An 11,870-nucleotide genomic window follows, 5' to 3' on the forward strand; every position below is an offset into this window, starting at 1 on the left:
CATTTGGTTGTCACAGTTAGTCATCGTCCTCTCACACTTTGCAGGCCGAGATATAAAAGTTAACTTTCTCTTTGTGGAAGGATTCCCATTTTTGATTTGTGGAGCCAAACGTTGATGAATACGACTGCTATTTAATCACCCTGGTCAGAGACGCTGTAACTGAGTCATCCCAGGTTTCAACAGAGGATGTGATCATCATTTTTCATCATCATCAAGTTTATTGAAAAGTAATCAGTAACAAATAATGAACAACATTTCTAAAAAATATATATATTTATATATATACATATATTTTTTTGCATAATGAACTGACAGCAAAAAAGACAGTCAGCCTGTTTTCGCTGATGTCTGATCTGCTTTTCCGTTGGCACCCACAGACTTGGCACAGTTAGAACGCCTGCAGGACGCGCTGTCACTCGACCAGCAGGGACCCCAGCACTCCTCCTCCTCCTCCTCTTCCTCCTCCTCCACCACCTCCTCTTCCTCCTCGTCCTCCTCCTCCTCGGCAGGCAGGGAGAACGGACAGATCCAGAGGAGGAGTCTCAAGGACTTCAACTTTATCAAGGTTCTCGGCAAAGGCAGCTTCGGCAAGGTGCGGCGACACAGAGGAGGCGTTTGAGGGGGATGTTTGTTTGTTTACTGCTCATTATGTTCATAATTGAAACAGGTTTTTCTGTTGTTCTTTTAGCACCCTGTTCATCATGGCTTCCATTATTCATGGCTGCCAAATTATCAGGAGACATCAGGGAATATCAGGGACCAGAATAGAACAATTCACATGTCAGTTATGTTTTTTGGAGGCAGCTGTTTTCACACATTACATTTCACTACGTGCCATACCAAACAGTAACCAGATTTTTCCTAGTCTTATTCTATTCTAACTAAAACAAAACACTGCCTCACAGTTATGGATAACATTAAAGCTGCACTAATCAATGTTTTTATATCGTCAGCTGATCCCCTCAGCTGCAGTGAGCCTCAAAGCGTCTTAAGCGGAATTTATATGTGTGCGTCAAATCAACACCGTACTACGTGGAGCCTACGCAGTAGTCTGACGTGCACCTCCCCAGAAATGTAACTACACGTAACGGCGATGCAGACCTCCTGTCTATTTCTATAAGCTGAAATCATTTCCCTCAGTGGAAACAAAGCTTTTATTTACTTTAATTTCACAGATCAGAAACAATAAATTGCGAAGACAATAAAGCCTCCACAAAAATAGCATTTTAAGTCTTGTGTGTGATTTATCCTGGCTTCATATGAGCAGAGGAAATCTCCGCTAGCTGCTAGGCTAATTTATACAATGTAAAATTCCATAGGCCTGTGCTAATAACGTTAGCATGTTATATTTGTTTGTGGGTTGTTATGGAGCCGAATTTTGTAACGTTACCTTTGTTAAATGTTGCTGTTGTCCCTGGCTTCATATGAGTAGAGGAAAAGTCTGCTAGCTGCTAGGCTAATTTGTTTCTCAGGCAAGCTCAGGGGTTTAGTGTTGCCAGAGCCCACAGGAACGACACTCGACGACGCTTTTTTTTTCCTCAGAGTGAGGATTAGAATATATGCAGTTCACATAACCTGGCCAAATTAATATATACGTAAACACTTGAAGATCCACTCATTAGTAAAAGTGTATGTCATATAAAAACTAAAGTGATGGTCAAAGTTGTCACAGTGAAATTTAAGGTGTGTTGATGGATTCATGTCGTCAGCTAATGCACTGAGTACTCTATTGACCAGATCTGTGTGCTAGGTACCCCAACAGAGGGGGGACCAAAAATAGGGACAGTGCAGAATGGTTCCATTGGTACCATCCACAACTTTTCACTTTTCAAAAAAATCCAGCAGATTTGAGTTGGAAGATGAGCGAGGAGATCTGGCCGCAGTTCATTTACACATACCACCAATAATGTTATGATACAAAGCTGGTTGAAAATAGGCTAAGTGTTGCTTCTCCGGAGCAACACTCAGTATCTCCAAATAACTATTTTGGCTTAGTATTTGTAGATGATGAAAGTAAAAGCCCAAAAAGGAGGTCCTCACACTTTTTGTCCCAAATATAGTAACTTGTGCTCTTTAAATGTTACACCAAAAATTATTGACCTTTGGAAAGGCCCAAAACATGTGCTGGAGGAGTCTGGGTGGTGAGACTTCTGAGCCGGTGTAATAAAATTTTGACCGAGACTGTTCCAGCTGGACGTTCTCCATGAGCTTGAGCTTGATGGGCAGCTGTTTTTGTTTGTTTTGTTTTGTTTCCTCATGAAAAGAAAAAAAAAGCTCTGATAAATTGCTAAACACTATCTGAACAGCACCAAACAGCTGACGAAGTTAGTGGCTAGCTGCTGAACATTAAGCAGCTGGGGTGGAGACCAAAACAGGGCAAAAAGGAAAGGGAATATTGAATTAAAGTTCTGCCAGCGTTTGTTTTAAATCATGTCAACTCAAGTTTCCCCAAGAGCAGGTCAACATGTTCAGATGTCTTGTTTTATCCGAATAACCGAAGAACCAAATTATTGTTTCTCTCTGCTGTCTTGTTTTTACAATAATTTTTAAATGCTGTTTTCATACTAAATTCTCCTTCCTGTCTTTTACCTCTCATCCAGGTGATGCTGGCAGAGCTGAAGGGGACGGAGGAAGTTTACGCCGTCAAAGTTTTGAAGAAGGACGTGATCCTGCAGGATGACGACGTGGACTGCACCATGACCGAGAAGCGCATCCTGGCCCTCGCCCGCCGACACCCCTACCTCACCCAGCTTTACTGCTGCTTCCAGACACGAGTAAGACCACGAGACAGCACCCACGCATGCTGATGTAAAAGTTCATCTCTGTTTTCTGTCTCATACCCCTCCCTCTTTCTCTCTCCCTGTCTATGCAGGACCGTTTGTTTTTTGTAATGGAATATGTGAATGGAGGAGACCTGATGTTCCAGATTCAGCGATCCAGGAAGTTCGACGAGCCTCGCTCTCGTTTTTACGCCGCCGAAGTCACCTCAGCCCTCATGTTCCTACACCGCAACGGGGTCATCTACAGGTAAACGCCTCCTTATTTTTATGTTCTTTCAGCCAAGGACACCTTGTTAGAAAAACTGAGATAATTTGACTATCAGGGAATTTCACAAATGGTCTTACCAGGAACAAACCAGAAGGTGCATAACAACATGCATTACATGATGATTCTCACTTCTTTTTCTTTTACATCACATGCTCACTTCTCCCAGTGAGTCCCACTGTGGTGGAAACGAGATGGTGCTGATTCTCACTCTGTCTGTCTTTCTCTCTCAGGGATCTGAAGCTGGATAACATCCTGTTGGACGCAGAGGGACACTGTAAGCTGGCAGACTTCGGCATGTGCAAAGAGGGCATCATGAACGGAGTGACCACCACCACCTTCTGTGGCACGCCAGACTACATCGCCCCTGAGGTGAGCTCAACCGTGGTATAAGCCCCATTTCCGCCAAACATTTTCAGTGTGGTACCTTTGGAACCAACAGTAACCCTTCAGACATGGTACCTAGACCCTAGTGTTTCCACCACAAACTGTACTCTTAAATGTGGGCGGGGTTGTTGTCACTCACTGCTCCGTCCAGCACTCACTGTATTTCCTCATTACTGGTGACACAGATGGAAGTCTGCACCTCGTTTATCGTCCACAGAACGAGGCTGCACGCTGACATTTTCAGAACAAAATAAAACAGGCTGCAGTGAGAGTCTCTCTCCATGGGATATTTAAAAGTAGTGGGTTTGTGCATTTAGTCCTTCTCAGGCAAGCTCAGGGGTTTAGTGTTGCTGGAGCCCACAGGAACAACACTCTGCGATGCTTTATTTTTTATCTGAGTGAGGATTAGAATATATGCAGTTAACATAACTCAGCCGAAACTAATATATATAAACACTTGAAGATCCACTCATTACTAAAAGTGTATGTCATATAAAAACTAAAGTGATGGTAAAAGTTGTCACAGTGAAATTTAAGGTGTGTTGATGGATTCACGTCGTCACCTCATGCACTGAGTAACATTACAAGTTAACGTTCCACCTTAAAAGTCACCAGCAGTCGGCCCAGTGAATTGTTATTTTTTCTCAGACTCCAGCTGCTGTGAGAGGCAGCAAAACATCCTTTCATTTTATAGTTACAGTTTACTAATAAAACTCTCCACAGTATGAACAGTGGTTACATGAGCCTCAAAACCAGCCACAACTCAGCCCTGAGCAGAGTGACCGTCCTCTATTGACCAATCAACAGACTGCAGTGTTCACAGCTCCACCTTTTAGTACCAGATCTGTGTGCTAGGTACCCCAACAGAGGGGGGACCAAAAATGGGGACGGTACAGAACGGTTCCATTGGTACCATCCACAACTTTTCACAGTGGAAACAGAAAAAAAGCGTACTGAACTGAACCGTATTGCTCCCAATGATCAGAGGAGAAATCCTGTCTGGGACCTTGTCGGTACTGATATCCATCCATCTGGTATTATAAGAGGTTTGCAGATCCAATCCAATAAAAATAAGTTAAACCACACATAGAGCTTTGATCGGGCCCAAAAAGTATATACATATATATGTATACCACTGACAGGTGAAGTGAATAACATTGATCGTCTTGTTACAATGCAATATTTTGGCAGGAAACCTTTGGCTCTGGCATTCATGTGGATGCCACCTGACATCCAGCCACCTAAACGCCAGTGCAGACCAGGTACAGGTGGATGTCGGTTAAAAAATCAGAAAACCAGTAGAATGCGTTTTATACCTAAATATTAAACGTTTTAGGGAAAAATTTCAGCGGACTTTTCCTTTAATTTTTTCCCCTCTTTTGTTCCTCTTCCTTTATTTCCTTTCCTGCATTTCATCTTTCCCTCTTTCTGTCTTTTCTTTTCCTTAAGTCATAGCGAAAATAATTCTACTTTGTCTTTTACTTTTGATACTTTTGCATATTTTTCACTAATATCTCTTCCTCATTTTTAATATATAAAACATCTGATGAGGTCCGTGGAAATATAAGTAATAATTTCAGTTTTTCTGCCGATTCTTCTGATGGTTTTTGTTTTTGTTTTTTTGCATCTTAACAGAATGAATTGCTCTTAAATAACTGTTTGTAAATGTCCTCCTATAATGTGTTTCTTCCGCACTTGGTTTCTATACTTTAAATCGTAATCGTAAGGCGCTCTGAACGGGCCTGTTGCAGAAATGCGCTATCTAAATAAACTTACCTTGCTTATCATTTTAAGGATCCAAATGGTGATAAACATTAGAAGTTTTTCAGTTAAATTAATTGTTTGATTTCTTGTGCACAAACATTACAGATAAGAGTTCTTTGCTGTTATGGCGTGAGCATGTGTCGACGCATTTCTGCAGAGTCTATAGTGCTTTCCAGTCAGGTGCACCAGCGGAACTGTATTGCTGTATTTTCCTGTCCTCCATGTTGAGTCGTGTCATGTTGTCGCATTCAGATCCTGCAGGAGCTGGAGTACGGAGCCTCCGTGGACTGGTGGGCCCTCGGGGTGCTGATGTATGAGATGATGGCTGGACAGCCTCCGTTCGAAGCCGACAACGAAGACGATTTGTTCGAGTCGATTCTCCACGATGACGTCCTCTACCCCGTGTGGCTCAGCAAAGAAGCTGTTTCTATCCTCAGAGCGGTATGCGTCGCCTCTTCACAATGACACTCCTCTTTCAGTGCTGTCTTTATTTGGTTATTCATCAGAGTTTCTCTTTATGGGTACATTTCCTCCTCTGCAGCAGGCACTCGAAGGCGTCCATGGCAAAATGAGGAATAGTTTAATTTTAAATAATTAAATTAAGTAGATTTCATGCCAGTCAGATATTGCACTGTATGAATGAGGGCTTCTTGGCTTTTTGTTTCCTATCCATGTACTTTGTAAGCCATTTCTTCACCATATCAACATACACGTAATATTTTTTGTAAAAATGTCTTCCGACAAAACCTTTCTAAAAATCATATATGTGGTAATTTTGCAGTCAAAGGAAGCAAAAAAACGGGCTGAAATGGTTGAAAGGTTGCTTTTTTTTTTGGACATCTTTGTCACATGAAGCTCCAGTTTTAGAGAGCTAAGCATCCAGTTTTATGAAAAATAAATATCTGAAGAACATTTACCGCTTTCTAAAGGAATTTCCACAATCACGAAAGACTCTTCAAAAAGAGCTGGATAAAAAAACATATCGTCCCTGTTGCTTGATTAAAAAGATGTTTTAACCTTTTTCTAAAGTTGTGAAAAATAAAAATGCTTTTTTTTCTCTTTTTGTGCACACACATGATCTGATTGTGTGATTTTATTTGAAAATATTTAATAATAGAAAATAACATTAACACCGTCTTCGTGAGGAAATGGAGCCGGGAAACATGTAAAAAATGTTTTTTGGTTGCAACAGATAAAAGAGGTTCTTGAAATCAAAGAGAAGAGCTCGCTGAAATACAGTCATGTGAATGCTGTCGTCACAACAGTTACATGTAACCAGGACGCTCAGCTTTTGGCCAGACGTAGCCTTTTAACCAAGATGTCTACACGTCTTTTCACCTTCAAATCACTGCTGCGTTACGAAATGGATGTCTGTGACTTTCAAAACTTTTCCTTCAAAAGATTTCACTTCATGCGGAAAGGTTTAACTTGAGATTTTCAGGTGTCCGTCCCATACTCCTGTTGTCATTGCTGTCTCCCTATCATTCATGTTTCTGTCTTCGAAGCTGCACACGAACAAATGAAGCTCATTCGCAGTGCACTTAACGCAGAGGTGTTCCTTTTCTCTTTGCACCGATACTCGGAGGAACAAAAAAAGTCAGTCAAAGAGGTTAAAGTAGTAACAATGCCGCCATGGAAGTGACACAGTAGATCACAAAGAGCTCTTACAGTACTGAACAGACAACAGAACCAAAGAGACACAGCTTTCAGACACAGTAAATAACACCAGCACTCTGCTAACCTGTTTCATCACTCTGCCACTACGTCGCTCTGTTTGTATCACAGAGCCATTAATGCCTCCGCTCTATTATTAGCACTGAAATGCTTTTTGCTCAACCCCTCGTTCTGCTTCTGTCCTCATCGTTTTATGGATGAAACCGCAGTGGAGCGTCTTAAAGGGGGCTGGACTGCTGACAGTGTGATTGGAAATCAGACGTGTGTATTGTGTGTGTTTGTGTATGTAGTTCATGACCAAGAACCCGGCCAAGCGTCTGGGCTGCGTGGTGAGCCAGGGCTGCGAGGAGGCCATCAAGACCCACGCCTTCTTCAGAGAGATCGACTGGGTCCTGCTGGAGCAGAGGAAAGTCAAACCACCCTTTAAACCAAGGATTGTAAGAAACACACATGCACACACACACACACACGCACACACACACACGCACACACAGTTTTTCATCCTTACACAACTGTGAATCTGACAAACCTGTTAAATGTGACCATCTGTCGTTTTCCATGTACTTACAAATTCATGCATCCGAGGCTATGTATTTTGTTTTTTACTGACTTTTACTAAAACAGATTACAGTAAAAAAGATGCAGAAGGTTTTAATTTCATTCTGCTCACATCCACAAGCTTTTGTGTCCTGCTGCAGAACACTTTGCTCTGCAGTTTACAGTAAAACGAGGTCCTCTTGTGGCCAAAACAGCTCACAGGCCATTTATAGTGATGGGGCGAAAAAAGAAGAAGGAAAATGATAATAAGCCACTGTTCCTGTAGCAGTTAGTTACACCATTTGAACCATAATTATGCCATTTTAGGCTGTATTTGATTTAAGTAAAGTTCATGTGTGGCTGCAGAGTTCAACTCTGATGCATCCAATACGTTTTTTGTGTGTGTGTGTTAAATATATGTTTTTAAACGTTTACATTTCCCAAAAGAAAGTATTGAGAAAGTATTGTTTAGGAATATTATCAGGTCTTGTAGTGGCCCTAGTATTAAAAAATGTCACCAAGTGCAGTCTAAGGGATTAGGCCCCGATCACACAGGATGACGCTTCGCACTGCCTTTTCTTTTTTTTTATTTTTATTGAATGCCACTAGTAAAAAAAATGCTTGCTGCGCCTGTTGTTGCCAGGCAACCACGGCCTCACCTCCTCACACTAACTTTCCCGTTTAATCAATCTACAGTTTTCTTTTTTCAGTATGTAGTCCCTAAAATGTTGAGGCAGAGGGTACTTGCTGTAGCTCTGGTTGAGGGTGAGAGGCTGTCAGTAAATAGTTTGTTGGGCACAGGGAAACAGAGATCTGTGTGGGTACATGAGACCCTAAAAAAGAGGGTGGATCATGGGGAGTACCACCAGTTGGTCCAGGAGCTTCTCCTCCATGATGGATGTTTCCAGGCATATTTTAGGATGACTCAGGGGCAGTTTGACAACCTGCTGTCTATCGTCAGGCCGTATAACTCTGGGTATCCAGCAACCGCTACCACCAGTTTCTCCTCCATTGTTTACCAACTGTAAACTTGTTGTCGTGACCACCACAGAAGGCCCGCCTCTCAAATCATCCAATTGGACAATGGGAAGAAAGATGACAAAAAAACAGATGACATGGGGCACTTTTCCGCTCTGAAGTTTTCTCAACTTGAGTTCAGAGCACTCCGGCAAGGCACGTCGCAACACAAAAACCGCAAACAACAAGCTTCATTCTCATTAAAAGCAATTACAAAAAGCCGCTTCTAGCTGCTAAAACACTCTCTGTGTGATCAGGGCCTAAGAATAATTCAGTATTTCATTATAAAATGCAAAAGCAACCGGAAGGACACTCAAAGAGTGCAGACCTCCGCCAGTGTCATGAGGAAAAACTGATTTTTGTACTTGCTCAGTGATTCAGATCTGCTCCAGCGTTTATTGTGTTCTTCCTTGGCTCGTGCTATTAATGAAAATCAGGTCAGTCATTTTTCCATAATCCTTCTGAGAAACAAACAAACAAACAAACTGCTCAGTGGAAACGGGGCTTTACCTCAAGGAACCAAAGCAGACCCTCATGGATGAGGGCGTCCTGGGCTGTGTCCACCTGAGAACGCCAGGCGCTCCTCAGGACACGTCCAGCTAGGAGCACTTAAAAGCGCTTTGGAGGCGCCATGTGTTTTTTTCAGCTGGGACACGTTGGTCATATCTGCTGTGATACGGAATATCCGTGGAAGTAAAAATGTTCGCATGGTAGATACCTGCTAGTACCTTCAAAGGGGGAGACGACAGACCCCCTGGTCCTTGTGGGCTCATGAGGGGCCACGTATTGATATATATATGTACAGTATATGAACAAATTTCTCCTTCATTGTTGCTGTTGCTGCAGTGATGCAGGCACTGTGCTGGACCATTGTGGTGAAGAAGGTCGATTTACCAGTCCATCTACATCCCAACCCTCACCGGTCATGAGCTCTGGGTCGTGACCGAAAGAATAAGACATATACAAGATGCAAGTGGCTGAAATGAGTTTCCTCCGTGGGGTGTCTGGGCTCAGCCTCAGAGATAGGGTAAGGAGCTTGGACATCAGGAGGGAGCTCGGAGTAGTGCTGCTGCTCCTTCACATCGAAAGGGGTCAGTTGAGGTGGTTCAGGCATCTGATCAGGATGCCTCCTGGGTGCCACCTGTTAGAGGTGCTCTGGGTACGTCCCACTTGTAGGAGGCCCTAGGGCAGACCCAGAACATGCTGGAGGGATTACATATCTCATCTGGCCTGGGAACACCTTGGGGTCCCCCAGGAGGAGCTGGAAAGCGTTGCTCGGGAGAGGGGTGTTTGGAGTACTCGGCCCAGGATAAGCAGATGAAAATGGATGGATGTTGCTGTTTAGCACGTGTGCAAGAAAGTTGTAACGATTGGGTGTTGTGGTATTTGTCCCGCCCCTCCTCCACTGTGAATGGACAGCTGGATAAAAAAGCAACAGTGACGAGCACAGCATTTTACCCAAAATTGAAAATTTTTCAGCACTCAGGGAAAAAACAGAAAACAAGCAGTGCTCAGCGCAGAACAGACGCTCAATGCCTCGTCACACTGCTGGCGTTTGTAGCATAGTGTAAATACGCAGTGCTCCCATTGGAGAGAATTTTAGATATTTGCTGGCCTCGGGAAAAAACATTTTTGTACACATGACCCCAATCAGTGAGGGAGTGGTGTGTGGAGCTAGCAGTCGCTTCGCTGTAGCTCCATTTAGCTTGAAACTCTAAGCTTGCCCACATTTTAGCGGTCCAATCACACGCAAAGGATTTGTACACTTCTCTAAAATTTCATTTCACTGGGAAATACAGCACAGTAGATAGGCTGAAGACACTCTATACTTTGATGTAGTAACAATACTCCCCCACCCTGTCAGTCATCTTATGACTCCAGAGATTTGTCTTGTAAGCCCTTGAAGTGGTCACCCGTCCTCCTGTTGGGAACCACTGTTGTAGGATGAGCTGCCACACATGTAGGAGACAGTATGCACTGTGTATCCACTGTGTGTATGTGTGTTATCGTCACAGAGAAGGCAGTAAGTCTCAGTGGTCAGAAGGTGTCGCCCTAATGTCACTTTTAAAGCTTTAAATTTCTGCTTCTGATGTCTTCCCTTCTGTGTGTGTGTGTGTGTGTGTCTCTGCAGAAAACCAAGCGAGATGTGAATAACTTTGACCAAGACTTCACCAAGGAGGATCCCGTGTTGACGCCCACGGACGAGGCCATCATCCGACAGATCAACCAGGAGGAGTTCAAAGACTTCTCCTACTGCGCCCCCGAGGAGACGCAGACCTAGCACTTACAGACAGACAGACACACACACACACACACACACACACACACACACTGATCCAACAACACTAAACCTGGCACGCACGTACGCACACATTGCTGACACTCATACATGTGTAGAACCATCAATCCCTTTACAAGACACACACACACACACGCACACGCGCACACAATCACTCCTTTGAAGCTATTGGTTGTTGTTACTTTTTGGAATATTCTTTACTTGCATTGTGTTGTTCTTGTTGCCTGGGTTAATTATGAATATAAATATGAATATGACTATGAATATGAATATAAACACCTGCACATGCTCTCATACACACACACACACACACACACACACACACATGTTGCACACTTTTAATGCAGACACACCCACAAACACACACTACAATCCCGAGTTTTGCTCCAACACAAACACTCTCACTGCACATGCTCAGACAACCAAACACACACACACACACACAAACACACACACACACTTACACTGCTTCTCTCCCCAGCACCAGGACTGTACAGTGGGTGCTGGGTGCAGAGGCCTGTATATAGCCTGTGTTGAGTGGCTGTATTGTGTTGGTATTGTCTGCTAGTAAAGGAGAGTCGTGGCGCATGGACAAGCACCCTACCTGTGTTATTACTGTCCTTATTCTGGACCGGTTAGGGCCAAATACCCTTTGTGCAATACCCTGACTATCTATATATTTTATTTGTTTTGTTTATGTATTATTTTTGTGTGTGTGTTTTTTTTCCTCATTTTTTTTTCTTTGTTGTTGTTGTGGTATGAATGAAGTCTCGCGCTCATCTACAACGGAGTGTTAGAGCCACAATGGAAAAAAAAAAAGATTTTTTATTTCGAGAATAAAATCATGATATCACGAGAATAAGTTGTAATTTTGAGGGGAAAAAGTCAGATTATGCGAACAAGTTGTAATATAATGAGAACGAAGTCACACTATTTTTTTTTTTTTTTAAAAAACTGGTTATATTACAAGACTAAAGTTGCAATTTATTGGAAATGAAGTCATACAATTTCAAGAAAATAAAAGTTGAAATATTACAAGAATAAAGTCGTAATGTATTGACAATGAAGTCATACAATTTCAAGAAAAAAAGTTGTAATATTACAAGAATAAAGTCATAACTATTGTAGATAAAGTCGTACAATTTCA

At 42.6% G+C, this 11,870-nt stretch overlaps 1 protein-coding gene across 1 annotated transcript in view; it reads left to right on the forward strand.

Moving 5' to 3' along the window:
• prkcea (protein kinase C, epsilon a) overlaps positions 1-11,659 on the forward strand; it is a 62,311-nt gene extending 50,652 nt beyond the window's left edge. The window contains exons 9-15 of the mRNA XM_033611196.2: positions 378-592; positions 2,601-2,774; positions 2,873-3,027; positions 3,279-3,417; positions 5,449-5,637; positions 7,161-7,307; positions 10,556-11,659. Of these exons, the coding sequence (XP_033467087.1) occupies positions 378-592; positions 2,601-2,774; positions 2,873-3,027; positions 3,279-3,417; positions 5,449-5,637; positions 7,161-7,307; positions 10,556-10,705 (1,169 nt within the window). The 3' untranslated portion in view covers positions 10,706-11,659. The remainder of the gene's footprint in view (positions 1-377; positions 593-2,600; positions 2,775-2,872; positions 3,028-3,278; positions 3,418-5,448; positions 5,638-7,160; positions 7,308-10,555) is intronic.
• Positions 11,660-11,870: the final 211 nt, after the last annotated feature.

The sequence above is a fragment of the Epinephelus lanceolatus genome, chromosome 21 (assembly GCF_041903045.1).
Source record: "Epinephelus lanceolatus isolate andai-2023 chromosome 21, ASM4190304v1, whole genome shotgun sequence".
Classification (NCBI taxonomy): Eukaryota; Metazoa; Chordata; class Actinopteri; order Perciformes; family Serranidae; genus Epinephelus; species Epinephelus lanceolatus.